We start from the raw sequence: 15,213 nt of genomic DNA, 5'->3' as shown, positions 1-15,213 counted from the left end.
AACTGTTAAGAAGAAGAGAGAAATAAATAAATAAATAATGCAACACAATGAATAGATGGCTTCAGATAGACCCAGTGATTGGAGATTGGATTGATGTGAGCAACAGTATGGCAGCCATGCTGGTGGTGGGATACCTGTATTTAGGTTGTTCCACCCTTTGGTCCAGACTTAAATACAAGCAGGCTACTAGAGTGATTGCCATGAAATGCTGTACAGACATTGGCCTGGATAGTTGAAGCTCACTGAGATGGGCATGGCCTCTATTGACACAAAGAGGTCAAAGTTTTCGCTTACTACTTACTCAACGTAATGGATTTGCACAACATATTTAAATGTTTCCAGTGTAATATCTCAATGATTGGATTGGCACATTTGGTGGCACAGATAATGATGGTACCCACACAATGTTTCAGAACGTCTTGATGATCCGTTTACTTTTCATCTAGCGCCTTGTTCTATTCAAAATGCAATATGTCCAGTACTTTAGTTCTGGACCAAATAGCCTTCTTCCTTCTTTTCACAGCTGATAAACCGACTTTAATCATGTTGAGACAGTGTTCTAAGATCAGTTAGCAACAATGGAGCTTCATGAAATAGATGAATATAATAGACTGCATATGTATTAAACACACACACACGCACACACACACACACACACACACACACACACACACACACACACACACACACACTACCGCCCAAATGTTTGCCAATAAAACAAATCCTTAAAATTACATTTGTCAACCTCAGTAATGTAAAATAGTTGAAAAAGCTCCACAATGGAACCGTTTTGGTAAGTGACTTAATGTGTTATTATTAGCCTCAGAAAGAAAGACATCTTAATTGTTTATTCTGATTTTAGCCAATTCATATTTTATTTTTACTGTAATAGCATCTGGCTGAAAATCCTTTCGTGGGTCGTTATATATGTGCCTGCATTTTCGCTGTACAATCAAATGGATCTCAGGAATTAGGCTGTACGTTTGAAGTGATGGATTGGAATTATCTCGGATTTACCTGCCTTTATATTAACTATATGCCAGGTAACACCTTGAAGACGAACACTTGTGCACACATGCCATAGCTACACTGCACTGCTAGTGTGATGCACGTTTATATAAGCACATACATATAAAAGATGAAAACGTTGACACAATTAGAACACTGCAGCACCCGCGGTAAACTACTGTGAGGAGGAGGAGGCCGCTCTTACCGAGATGAGAGAGGGGGCCCATATGAGTGGGAGGGATGCGGAGAGACGAGCGATGGGAGACGGCAAACATCATCATTTCGACACATTGATGAACGGTATAGGTATAGGCTTACAGATGACAACGGTGGCACGATGTCAGAAATGAACAATCTTACCGATCTGGACGCTCGGAGCCCCGCACAGCGTCTCGCGCCATAAGAGCACCATCAGCAGCAGCAGCTTCATGGTCGGGTTTACAGGCTCCTCACGCGACGCCAAACGGCCAAAGCAGCCAACGCAGCCCCTACGGTAGCGAGTCTCTAGCAGGACATCACCTCCATCACATTCACACACCGTCCAAAGCTCATGGCGTCATGTCCAGGTGTGCTCAGCTCAGGCTCCGGCTCTGCAGATGTCTTCTCCTTTCTCGCTTGCTCTCGCTCGCTCTCCGGAAGATGCGCGTGCCACACCGCCGCTGCTGCTTCAAGGCCAGGGGCGCGCATCGAGGATCGCCTAGGAATACCGATGAGGCACGAAGGAGAGCCGAGAGCAGCCGACAGACAGCTGCCTGCACGTAGCGTTGACAGTTTTCCTAATTTTTGGCTAGGGCACAATTCTCAAATGATAATTAATATTTTTAAAACAACATTTCTTGTTCTTTTAAACTAATTGCGAACTAATTTCATCTGTGCAAACGAGTCATTGACGATAATATGCATAATAGGGCCTATAGGCCTACCAATTTACCACATCTTTAATCTGTAAACTGAGTAGGTTGAATAGTTCCAAATTATGATGGAATTATTTCATTGTGTAACTCATGCACACAAGAGTTATAGCCTACTGTATCTGCCAGTATAGGCATATAGCCTATTAATCATAAATAGTATTACAGTGATATGATTTATTTAAGGTTTAGCTGCTAAATTGTCAAGTGAAATTTGAATTTGAATACATTTACAAATAATAGCCAATTTGTACACATGATCCATGATGATGAAGATGCAGAACAAATTGAATTGCATGTCCAAAATAGCATATTGTCAATATTTTGGAGACACTCATTTCACTAATCAGGTTTTGAGGGGAGCTCATTACTAAGAGGACCCCCCTGGCTCCCAGGTAGTTTCAACCCTTTCGACACTACGAAGTCATTCTCATTTCTGAACATGAACCTGGTGAGAAATGAACAGGGGACACTGTCTGCTAGTAGAGAGGGCAATGCAATTGTTCATATGGGTTTGATTTCTTGAAAACGTCCAGGTTTAATAATTGTTTCTGTCCCAGTTTATTTATTTATATGTAACTGTAATCGTTTCTAACTTTCATATTCCAGTCCCTGATCTTGTATTGTATATTAATTGGATGCTGAATGTGGTGTGTGAGAATTGTATGTGACTGCGTTGATTGTGCTTATTTATCGTAGTGCTGCTTTCTTGGCCAGGTCATTCTTAAAAAAGAGATTTTAATCTCAATGAATGTAAAATGAAGAATAAAAAATATTGATTGATTGATTGATTGATTGATTGATTGATTGATTGATTGATTGATTGATTGATTGGTTGATTGATTGATTGATTGGTTGATTGATTGATTGATCGAGAGGAGCAGGATATGGATAAGTGGATAGTGAGGTGAAGTCAGCAGAATAGAGACTGGAGACACAGAGCTGGCCCAGATGAAATTGGCCAGTACAGTGGACCATGTAATTAACCTTTGCCTTACAGCGGCAGAGACTGTCACCATACACAGCCTACCTTTAAACTGTAGTGTGGTCTGGCTGTGTCAGATGTGCAGCCTACTGTACGTTGTAAACCCTGCTAGGTTAAGTATAGCTTTATTGGTCAATTAACACAAGGCTAAAATAACTTTTCTCTTTTTGCATATCCCATCTCACACCACACTCCAGAGGGGGTGCTTGTGCAGGGTCAGCCATATAGTACAGCGGCGCCCCTATAGTACATGTGTCTTCAATTAACCAAACATTACACAGTGAAAGCACGTAAGTACTCAGTCAATACGTGAATGATTCATCTTTGAGTATTTAGCAATAGAGTCTATTTTTTTAAAGTTAAAAGATACAGTGCAATCACATAAAGCCAATACAAGTTAGAAGTAGAGAAGTCTGTGCATGTCTGAAACTCATTCTGTGAGAAATAAATAAGATACACTCTAAAGAACAGGACAGGGCATTAGAGTAGAGTACATATACAGTAGAGTAATGCTCTGTGGTTGTGATATTCAATCCATGGGAGTAGATGATTACCTTGTTGTGGTGGCAGAAGAACACTTTTTACATCTAAACAAGTGCATCAGCTCTGCAACATATAGTGTGAGCAAATAATGCTATTAGACTGACAGAGATCCAGAGTGCTCCACCTTCAAGGTTCCTTTTGAAACAAACTGTGACAGAGTCAAGGAGCTCTAATAGCAGTAGGTAAAGCAGTGGTGTGCACTACACCTACTATATTGTAGTCTAAGGATTTTCCTTTTTTATATAGTTACAGTAATGGCCTGTATATGTTTATTGAAGTTGCAGAGAAGAACACAGAACAGTTTTACTTTTCTGTATGATTCAACTGTAAAGCTGATTTGTGATATTATAGAGAATAATGGATGTATGAAGGAAGCTAAACACCCTCCTGTCAGGAAATGAGGCTGGCAGGAGATGGGGACAGAATGATCTAGACCACAGAAGCTTATGGATGTGCCAGGCCGACGCCGGGGTAATATCACTATGTGCTGATCTGATATTTGTTGTGAGTATGAATATTGCCCATATTGGCCAATATACAAGACCCAGAAACTTGAGATGTTATTGTATCTCATCCCTTAGATTGAGAGAGTTTTAGTAAGGCATGGATTGCCAACTTCTGTCATTTGGTATAGGCTGTAAATGTAAGCTTCCACTATACAAATGGATACTGCACGTTATATTAACGCACACTTTTTCTACTATTTTCTTATGCATGCATGCGTCGTTCCTTGGTCAACCTTCTACACACTCTTCCACAAACTGTAAATTTCTGTCCACCACACCATCATGTCCATTCATGAATCCAATTGTGGAATTATTTCTCTGCATAGAAGTGGAAGGTGTCTAATTATCGGTTCCAAAACTAAACGTCTCTGCTTTCTAAAATGGATGCTGCTTGTTGTGTTCTGACAGCAGAATATTTCAGGGGATTGGTTATGGTTACAGCAGACTAGAAAGACTTTCCCTCCGTTGCATCATATGGCTAAATATCAGGTGATGTTGATGGAGAAATATGTGCCCAGACAGATAGGAGCCACAGAACATCCGGTGAGGAGTCTTTAAGAGTAGCACTCTCCAGCTTTTTTTGTCTTACAGTGTTAGGTTATACATTATTTCCCCTTTTTTTGCATTGATGTATTTTAGTATTGTGCTATTTTTCAAATTTTATTTTTATTTGTTATGTTTAACACTTCTTTACATAAATGAAAATCCAAGTTCTATGGAAATGTGATTGCAATGTGTAATTGAAAAACCCCTCTAAGTCCATAGATACGTAACTTACACAGTTTATGTGAGAACTTCTGTGAAGCTTCCCACCTTCATCAGCATATGTTCCACAGAAATGTAAGCTATACTAAATAGTATTAACCCTCCTGTTATGTTCATTTGTCAGGAACAGCAATGGTGTTCCCGGGTCAATTTGACCCGGTGCATGTTTAAATCTCCAAAAGATGTCCGGAACCAAAAAAATCCTAACAAGCAGTGTGCACATGTCATTACTAACTCTATTACTAAATATGCTATCAATATTTAGTGCAATGGTGTTCCTTACCTCTAACAAGGAATGGTTCAATTATGATAATTCACTCGTTTTTCATTCAAAGAAATACATGTTCAAACTTTTTTTTTAATGTTTCACCACTTTATTACTTTTGAAAGACCAACATTACTCTATAACCCAGGCCCTAATATCACAGTGGATGAAAGGCTGGTGGCATTCAGAGGTCGCTGCCCATTAAGACAATACATGCCTTTCAAACCAGCTAAATATGGGATACAAATCCGGGCAGCATGTGATGCAAACACCAGCTATGCATTGAACATGCAGGTTTACACTGAAAAGCCGGTTGGAGGAGCCCCAGAGAAGAATAATAATGCATAATGTGCCTGGGTTATAGAGTAGTGGAAGTTGCTCTACCCACTTGTCCCACACTGTCCTAACAGCTGCCAGCTTGTCTCTCTCCCATATACCAGCCCATGTCTCTCGACTATCAAATCTGATTACTCTGGAGAAAATGTGAAAAGTTTCAAGAGACATTGTGGCTTGAAATATAGCCCTGCCTGTCTCTGCATCCCATAGACTGGCTGTCGATTCATCATTCGACTTATAGACCCCAGCCAGGACGAGGAGCCCCAAATACGCATCTAAATGTGTTTTGTCCAGCTCATTCCACTTCTCCCATTAAAACACGCCTCCCTTCTAGATTAAGCATTTCCAGAATGATTTTCTGTATTAAATCTGGTTCAAAATCAGATTCATTAGAATCAGAATTTAGCTCAAGATACATCCTATTTCACTAGCATGATAAATGATGACTTCCAAAGCCTCCTGGGCTGTCATCCTTTTGCTTCTGCTTCTCCTTTTGTAAAGGTCTGCCTGACAGAGTGTAATGTTGGTAGGACTCCCATGCATATAATCTTTTATATGTTTATATATGTTTTCATTTTATTAAAACAAATGCATTTTCGATATCAGACAAGAAATGTTAAACGGTTACCCCGTTCTCCCCTATGCTTTCTTGCTCTTCCCTGCTCTTCATTAATCCACTTTCCCTAAAGGCTCTTGTCTTTTCCTTCAGCAGAGCCTTCAGGTCTGTGCTGATCCAGGACTTCTGAAGCATCTCACTATCATGTTGGGTGGTGGTGGTCTCCACACAGAAGTTGATATACTCATAGGGCTTTCACACCAGCAAGGCCCCACAACTTAGTTTTGAACCGGCCTGCGGGTTCACACCTAAAATAATTAGGTTCTGCTTGAACCAAAAAATAGTTGTTTTTTCATGAGGACTGTGACATCATCAAGGGGCGTGTCTAAGCTCGGATGACCAGAAGAAGAAGGAAGCAGACAAAGGCAGAAACAATGTCCAGGCAGCAGGAAATAAAAACTAAATGCTTGGTGGAGATTTGGGCATCAACCAACATCCTCACAGTCACAGTATTTGCCTTTAATAACTAAATGAATTGCTTTACTTTGCAGTGACTTTCCCATGCGACATTTCCTGTGCTTGATCGATGTATTGTGGAATATATATGGATCAAGCTCAGGAAATCCAATCAAAAGGAGTTATCATCCATATCAGAGCAGTCCTGCAGGAGGCAGCAGAGATCTGACAATACTACAGAGCTGCAACCAGCTTTCAGGAGGAAGGCAACTGATTCTCTTGATGAACATAATACTGAACTGGAAGAAAAATTTAGTCCAATAAGAGCTTGTGTACAAAACATTTTGGCCTGTTCTTAAAGCTAGACACTACAGGCAAAAAATTATGTTTTTTCAAGCAATGGTCAATTTTGAGATTTGTGTCTATTTTGTTTCCATAACATGTCTTATTTCGTACTAGTTCAAATCAAAGGTCCAAAATGTACATTTAGGTGTTTATTTGACTAAACCTTGTCTGTGAGCGACTTCTGCTATACAACAATCTTTACCATCTTTTTTTACAATACTCTGAACCAGAATTCTCAACGCCTAAAGCACTTACATCAACTAAACGTTCCATAATCATTCTTAGCACTATTCTGAAGTTTATTAAATAATGATTTGTTCATATGTTGTTACTTATTGATTTATGATACATTTTCCTCTTAATACATGGTGAACATACATTTTTTAGACCTGTACATAGTATTTTCTGGTTTTAAAAATATAAAAAGGCAGTAACCAAAATCTGTTCTATATCTGTGGTAATAGAACAACATCTGTCACTAATATATTGTAAAAATTAAATAAAGATTTTAACTCTGGCTTTATCCAACATTCAGATTTTTGGTTTTTACAGAGATGCTCATTTATGCACAATTTGTTAGATATTAACAAATTGCCAATGGAGAATTGTGTCTTTTCATATCCTTTCAAATCGTGTCAAGAATATTTTTCTACAACTACTTCTGTGTTGAGGCAGGAGAACCACATTGCTGCTTTCAAATAATTATTTTCACTAGTGCTTTTTTTATTATTACATCTACATTGAAACATACAGACAGGAGAGAAATAAATATCTTGCCTAATAAAATAACAAAAAAACTATCGGACATCCTGTTTTTAAAGCGGCTACGAGGAACTTTTAAATATCTTTAAAACAGTCTCATTTTCCCTCTGATGATCACAAATTACCTTTAACAGCAAACAAGACCATCAGTGCAAAGAAGCTTCTGGGAGAAGCCTGTGTCATATCCAATCAAGAAGAAACTTGCTGGTTGAATAAAAGTAACTTTAAGTCAAAATTTGCCAGGGGTATGAATAATTTTGGGCTTGACTGTATATATACATTTATCTTTTTCCTTTTCAACCAAAGACAGTTTTTTTGTGGAAGGTCTACACACAAATCGTTTTCCTCCATTTTCACCATTTTCTTCCATGCTACAGGTATTGCAGCTACCAATTGATTATCTCAACATTTTGAATAAATTACCCCGAATATTTCACAAAATAGTTCATAAGAAAAAAGGTAATAAATTAGTAAAGATCTTTTGAAACATTGAAAGTGTGTTTCGGAAATCTGAACAAATGGGAATATTTTAAAATTAAATATTGAGTGGATATCATTAATTAGTTGTGAGGAACTCCACTCAGGATTCCAGTATATGTTCTGTAACTATGATGCTTTTTAAGGACTGGTTTAATGCATTAAGATTAATTAACTGAACCCCTCCTTGGTCTAAACCATTGTATAAATATTTCAGTTACATTTTTTCCTGTTTATTATTCCATATGAAATCGAAAACTATTTTATTATACAGTGCCTTGCAAAAGTATTCATACCCCTTGGAATTTTACACATTTTGTCACATTAAAAACACACACGTACATTTATTTTACTGGGATTTCATGTGATAGACCAACACAAAGTGGTGCATCATTGTGAAGTGGAATGAAAATGAAATATGGTTTTAATTTTTTTTAGAAATAAAAAACTATTCAGCCCCCCTGAGTCAATACGTTGTAGAACCACCTATCGCTGCAATAACAGCTGCAAGTCTATTGGGGCATGTCTCCGCCAGCTTTGCCCATCTAGAGACTGATATTTTTGCCCATTCTTCTTTGCAAAATAGCTCAAGCTTCAGATTCAGCATCAGATTGGATGGAGAGCGTCTGTCAACAGCAATTTTCAAGTCTTTCCAGATATTCTCAATTGTATTGAGGTCTGGACTTTGACTGGGCCATTCTAACACATGGCTATGCTTTGATTTGAACCATTCCATAGTAGATTTGGCTGTAGATCTGGCTGGACTCTATTTTTCTCTGGAGTTGCCAAGGTGTGAGGCGCCGGGCCGGTGTGGGGGTTCTCATGAGCCCCCGGCTGAGCGCTACTACGATGGAGTTTACCCCGGTGGACAAGAGGGTCGCCTCCCTACGCCTCCGGGTTGTGGGGGGGGGAAGACTCTGACTGTTGTCTATGCGTATGCACCTAACAGCATTTCAGAGTATTCAGCCTTCTTGGAGACCCTGAACGGTGTCCTGCATGGGGCTCCAGTAGGGGACTCCATAGTTCTGCTGGGAGACTTTAACGCGCACGTGGACAATGATGGAGACACCTGGAGAGGCGTGATTGGGAGGAACGGCCTCATCGATCTGAACACAAGTGGTCGTTTGTTGTTAGACTTCTGTGCTGGTCATGTTTTGTCTATAACGAACGCCATGTTCGAACATTAGGATGCTCATAAGTGTACATGGTACCAGAGCACCCTAGGCCAAAGGTCGATGATCTATTTTGTGATTGTATCATCTGATCTGAGGCATGTTTTGGACACTCGGGTAAAGAGAGGGGCAGAGCTGTAAACTGATCACCATCTGGTTGTGAGTTGGGTCAGAGGGTGGGGGAAGACTCTGGACAGACCTGGTAAGCCCAAACGGGTAGTGCAGCTGAACTGGGATGTCTGGAGGAGGCCCCTGTTCGAGAGATCTTCAACTCACACTTCCGGCTGAGCTTTTCTGGCATCCCTGTAGAGGCTGGGGGCATTGAACCCCAGTGGTCAATGTTCAAAACTTCCATTGCTAAAGCCGCGGTAGGGAGCTGTGGTCTCAAGGTCGTAGGTGCCTCAAGGGGCGGTAACCCTCGAACACCATGCTGGACCTCGGTGGTCAAGGAAGCCGTCCAACTGAAGAAGGAGTGCTTCCGGGATATGTTATCCCGGGGACTCCAGAGGCTCTTGCAAGGGACCAACAGGCCCGATGGACTGCAGCCTCTGCCGTGTCAGAGGCAAAGCAGTCGGTGTGGGAGAAGTTCAGAGAAACCATGGAGAAGGACTTTAGGTACCTCAGGAGGGGGATCCATCCAAGCTGTGAACAGTTAGGATGGGACGCTGTTGACCTCAACTGAGGAGGTAATCGGCCGGTGGAAGGAGCACTTTAAGGAACCCCTGAATCCGACTAACATGCCCTCTATGTTGAAAGCAGAGCTTAAGGCTGATGGGGGATCATCGTCAATTTCCCTGGTGGAAGTCACTGAGATAGTCAAACAACTCCACGGTGGCAAAGTCCCGGGGGTTGATGAGATCCATCCAGAAAGGCTAAAAGCAATGGGTGTGGAGGGACTGTCTTGGATGACAAGTCTCTTCAACATTGCGTGGAAGTCGGGTACAGTGCCGAAGGAGTGGCAGAACGGGGTCGTGGTTCCTATCTTCAAAAAGGGGGAACTGGGAGTATCGGCAAACTAGCGGGGTACTACACTTCCCCAGCCTCCCTAGCAAAGTCTAATCTAAGGTGCTGGAAAGAAGGGTCCGGCCGATAGTCGAACCTCGGATTGAAGAGTGTTATGCGCTTTTACTTTCACAGCCCTCCAAGGACGTAAGTTTTAGGGATTAATTTAATAAACATTATATTATGGTTTATGGTTTAAGCGTTAACTGGTTTCTTTGTCTTGTTTATTCAATGCTTATGGGCCGATTAACAAGCCTGGGATGGTCGGCCCGTAACAAAGAGTAACAATGCGGTTTCCGTCTTGGCTGTGGAAAAACGGAACAGCTTTTCACTCTTGCAAGGATCCTAGAGGGGGCTTGAGAGTATGCTCATCCGGTCTACATGTGTTGTGTGGATTTGGAAAAGGCGTATGACCGGGTTCCTCGGGAGATACTGTGGGGGGTGCTGCGGGAGTATGGGGTGAGGGGGTCCCTTCTCAGGCGAGAGCTATGTCCAGGTTCTCGTTAGTAAGTCGGACTCGTTTCCTGTGGGGGTTGGCCTCCGCCAGGGCTGCCCTTTATCACCAATCCTGTTTGTGATATTCATGGACAGGATATCAAGGCGTAGTCGTGGTGGGGAGGGGTTGCAGTTCGGTGGGCTGAGGATCTCATCGCTGATGTATTTTAGTATTATACTATTTTTCAAATTTTATTTCCATTTGTTGTGTTTAATACTTCTTTACATAAATGAAAATGCAAGTTCCATGGAAATGTGATTGCAATGTGTATTGAAAAACCCCTTCAAGTCCATAGATAACTTACACAGTTATCAAAAGCTTTTTCAAAATAAGCCACAAAGATTAAACCAGGTTGTATTTTTTTTCTTCATATAGTTCCAAAAATTTCACAATATGTCTGAATGCATTAATCCTGCAATAATATAATAAATAAAGATTCAGTAATTTTTTGTCCTCTATTGGGACTGAATTTATGATTACAAATTAATATATCACACAACTGTTCCAGAGGAAAATACATTTTTATTTTACTTTTTGAAAATCAATCATTTCAAATTACTTTGCCTGTCCTAAGGCTGTCTTTTCATAACATAGCACTATATTTCAAGAAAGGGCATAGCATACATATCAGAGCAGCTGGCTGCCAAGCTTAGCTGTATCTTAACACATTGTAATACAGCTTATTGCATAATAATAGCAGTTATGGAGTGAGCTCTGATACACAATATGGCAAGAGGTATGTATTAGCATGAATCTGAGCATTAAAAAAACATCAACACACATGTGTAAAACTTGAATGATCCTTGGACAGCTACTCATGCATTAACTCAAGAACATGTTCAAGAATTGTTGCAAGAGGATTGACGTATATGGACTAGCTACTAAAACTTGATGCGTGCCATGTTTTGTTCATAATAATATGCAGACAAATGGGCCGACTAAGAAGCCATTAGGTTTGGTTCATTTAGGCATAAAGGCTGTCAATCAAACTGTGGTGTGACCAAAACCACTGGACTGTGACTACCTGCAAAGTATGACAGTACAACATACATTTAAATCCTATTCATCACCATAGTAAGAATGCTCATAATCATTTATTTCTATGTTCTTGGCGCTCCAGAGAAGACCATTGAGCACAATAGCTTCAGTGAAGTGCAGCATTACCTGGTTTCACTTCACTAGGTAATGCTGATACTTCTGTATGGATAGAATGTGTGGAGGCAAAGTAGAAAGGATCTGAACTCCTGTCTCTGCACAACTCATTCTTACCCCTGGGACACACATCCAATGTCTACTGCGCATTTGTGTCTGACTTATTTTACCGGCAACGGTGTTAACAAACTACAGCGGCCAGACATTCAACCTCCGACGCCCGTCGGAGGCGCGTCTGCTGCGACGCTCCACTTTACCTCAGGAGGCGGAGCCTATTTTTTCAGATAGATGCGCATCTCTCTCGGGTCTCTCTGCTTTAACTGATAGAGAAATACTCTTTTGAGTCATACAAGCAGCATTCACTGTTGTTTTACGATTTCGCGGTTTGCCTCTTTCAAAATAAAAATTCCCACAAGCGAAAATTTGGAGGGAATACACTTTTTTTAAAGGCAATGAGGCACACGGATTACTGTCGAAACAAAATATTAAATATATGCGTTATAAAATGACATGAAACAACTTCATATTAATGTGAAATATCTATGAAAACTCTATGTAGAAATACAGGGCTTTTAGAAGCAGCAGCAGCAGCTGAGACGTTCCATGTGTGGGCGAAAGCAGCGAGAGAGAGGCAGCAGTAACAGACGCGCTCCAGAGGTAGATGCAGGATGTGTGTTTCAGGCTTTATGCTTTTCGTGTGTGCAACAACTTTTGAGGAGAAACTGCCTGAGAGCACGCATCTTTATCCAGATTTGCATGTTTCATTGCATCTGGACCATTGCCTCTGACAACACTTTTGCATTTATAATTGGATAAGACTCGGCACAAACTAGTGGAGTTTAAGACCCTGTTTTCACCTATGCAGACATGTGCTGTGTAGTCTGAATCCAATCAGACAGACCTCTGGTTGTGGTGGTCTGGCTTCCATTGTGATCAGTTGGTAATATTATATAAAACAGTTTGGTAATATTCTTAAAGGTCACCTATCATGCAATATGAACTTTTCAGAGTTTTTCAACATTAATATGGCTGTGTGTCAACACAATCCCAAAGTATGACCAAAACAATCCTCTCTCTGTTTCTCCACCTCTATATTTCTGATAACCTGTGTTGAAAAACCCCAGTCAGATTTCTCTCTCCTTATGTCGCCATAAGGTGAGATGCCACGTCCCCTTTTTACCAACTTAACTAACCCTGAGTTCCAAATCGCATACTATCTTTTTTCTAATCTACATACTACATCTGACCATAAAAAGAACCCAGTCAGGATGCAGTTGGGACATACTTTTACTTGTATGTACTTGTATTTCATCATAACATTGCGCCTTGATCTTGCCTCTTGCTTCTATAGCCTTCGCATCCCCGGTTGTTTTCATATGGAAGCTCCGTCGATGTGACATCACTTCTGGTGCGCACTGGATTGTGGGTCAGAATCGCCGAAATAGAATGCTGTTTTCAACACTGAAAATCTCGGCCTAGTAGACATCTGGGTATTTTTTAGCATATTAAATTGACCACAAGAATTGGGACATCCTACATCTTTTTGTACCATACTAAATAGCAGAAAACATGCAATTTGGAATGCAGGGCATGCACTAGCTCCACCTGTGATGACGCCATGCCCCCAGACACCCCTGAATCTAACTGGCAGTTTCAAGGCCAATCAGAGCAGACTGGGCTTTTTGGAAGGCGTAGCTTAAAGTGACAGGTTCTCAGACAAAGCATTTCAGGCAGAGGCTGAAAAAAAGGAGATTTAGCAATGGTACTGTGAGACCTATAAAGGGTGGCCTAAACAATTAGCATAATATGTGACCTTAAAGAAAGAAAATCCCCCAAAGACTCAAAAGGTTCTACCCATCAACCAGGATGCACCATGTTTGCTGACACACCCACCAGCTCTGCTTTCCCACAGCACTTGTTTAAGGATCGAGAACACTTTTATCAGAATAAAGAATTATTTCCAGATGTCAATACAAAGGCCTGTGGTTAGATGATCCAGATTTCATATCCACATACACAGCACATGTAAATAAGTGAAGACAGGCTCTCAGACAGTAACAAAGCAAGATGTGTCCTCTGCAACTGAGTCCACCCTCTAAGCTGAAAAATGTAGTTCACACTCTGTAGCATCTGGGAGATGAAATGAAAGCCACAATACAACACTCAATACAATGATTATTACTATGGCTTGACTTTAACCTTTAATTTCTCACTTTGCAACAAGCCTTAATGATGTGATGACATTTAGCCTATAAAATAGTATTTACTAGTTAGTTATTTTGGAATTTTTGCTGTTTAGCAGGAGCTAGCTTGTTCAATTCAGTAGCAGTTTCAAGTCTAAAGAGTCTAGGGACATGTATTTGGTTAAAGGGAAAGAATGAAAAGGATTGTGGAGAAAAGGGGTAGAGTATTATAAAATAAAAGTGTAACTGGGAAAATGTCAATATAAAATGTAAAAAGGAAAATTAAAAAAATTATATTTCATACAGTAGTAGCTATTGCATAACATCTGATCAGTTTCTTGTTTGAAGTGGCCTTTCCAGACTATATTTTTCATGTTTTCATGTAAATATTTTCTGGGCAAAACATTTTTTAGGCTTACTGTAACTGAAACATTTCTAAAACAAACCACTACATTCCTTTATAATGTATAAAATTAAAATGCATATGATGATGATGTGGACCATTATGAATGGGGATTCTTAATGATGAGGATATGCCGTTGTAGCAATATAAATATAACTTTCTAAAAGTTAGACATTTAAGGTCATCTATTATGCAAACAATTCATTAAGCTGGGCATACTGGGCAATCTCTCAGTGAATAACCATCATGTATTCAGTCAAGCCATAGTATATATAGTATTTTACATTGAAAATGTATAACCAAAGTTGTTTACATAGCTGTTTAGGATTTATTTTATTTGGAGACATTTAGCAGCAGCCATAGCCTAGAGGCGTACCTTTACATTGTATAGCCAAAGCAAATTATATATTGTAAGGACTGGATTAATTATTAGGCCATTATACCACCAGTGATATATTTTCTTATATTTTTGTACAATTTCTTATTTAATAATAATAATATTAATATTCACATATCTCAATATTCTATAGAAAATATCCCATTTAATAAATTATAGCTCATTCTGTTTTCTATGGCTCTACTTTGTTCTTCAACCGACAGACGTGGTATAAACTGTTAAAGGAGAGAGGATTGTAGTGGAAGCACTGGGGTGTGAGGTGTGACTGTGTGGCATGACATATATAGTTAACATGGCTCAAAGGTCAGGCAGAGAGGGCCAGTTGGCAGAGTTGTGCTTAAGGCCCCGGAGAAGTCAGGATCAGTACTGTTACCAATGACAGCATTCAAAGTAGGGGTGCACGATAATTTTTTTGCCGATATCCGATTCACCGATATCGTTAAACTCATTCGGCCGATAACGGATATTGATACCGATATATATAATCTCTTTT

At 40.1% G+C, this 15,213-nt stretch overlaps 1 protein-coding gene across 3 annotated transcripts in view; it reads right to left on the bottom strand.

Annotated features, from left to right (window-relative positions):
- LOC307251559 (glutamate receptor 2-like) overlaps positions 1–1,438 on the bottom strand; it is a gene marked incomplete at both ends in the record, with an annotated part of 61,709 nt that extends 60,271 nt beyond the window's left edge. For 2 of the 3 annotated variants that reach the window (XM_080028928.1, XM_080028927.1), the window contains one exon: positions 1,369–1,438. In XM_080028928.1, the coding sequence (XP_079885054.1) occupies positions 1,369–1,438 (70 nt within the window). The remainder of the gene's footprint in view (positions 1–1,368) is intronic. The other variant, XM_080028929.1, reaches the window with a different exon arrangement.
- Positions 1,439–15,213: the final 13,775 nt, after the last annotated feature.

Source organism: Ammodytes marinus (genome assembly GCF_949987685.1).
Source record: "Ammodytes marinus genome assembly, chromosome: 6".
Taxonomy (NCBI): Eukaryota; Metazoa; Chordata; class Actinopteri; order Uranoscopiformes; family Ammodytidae; genus Ammodytes; species Ammodytes marinus.
This window is presented reverse-complemented; position numbering and strand designations above follow the sequence as displayed.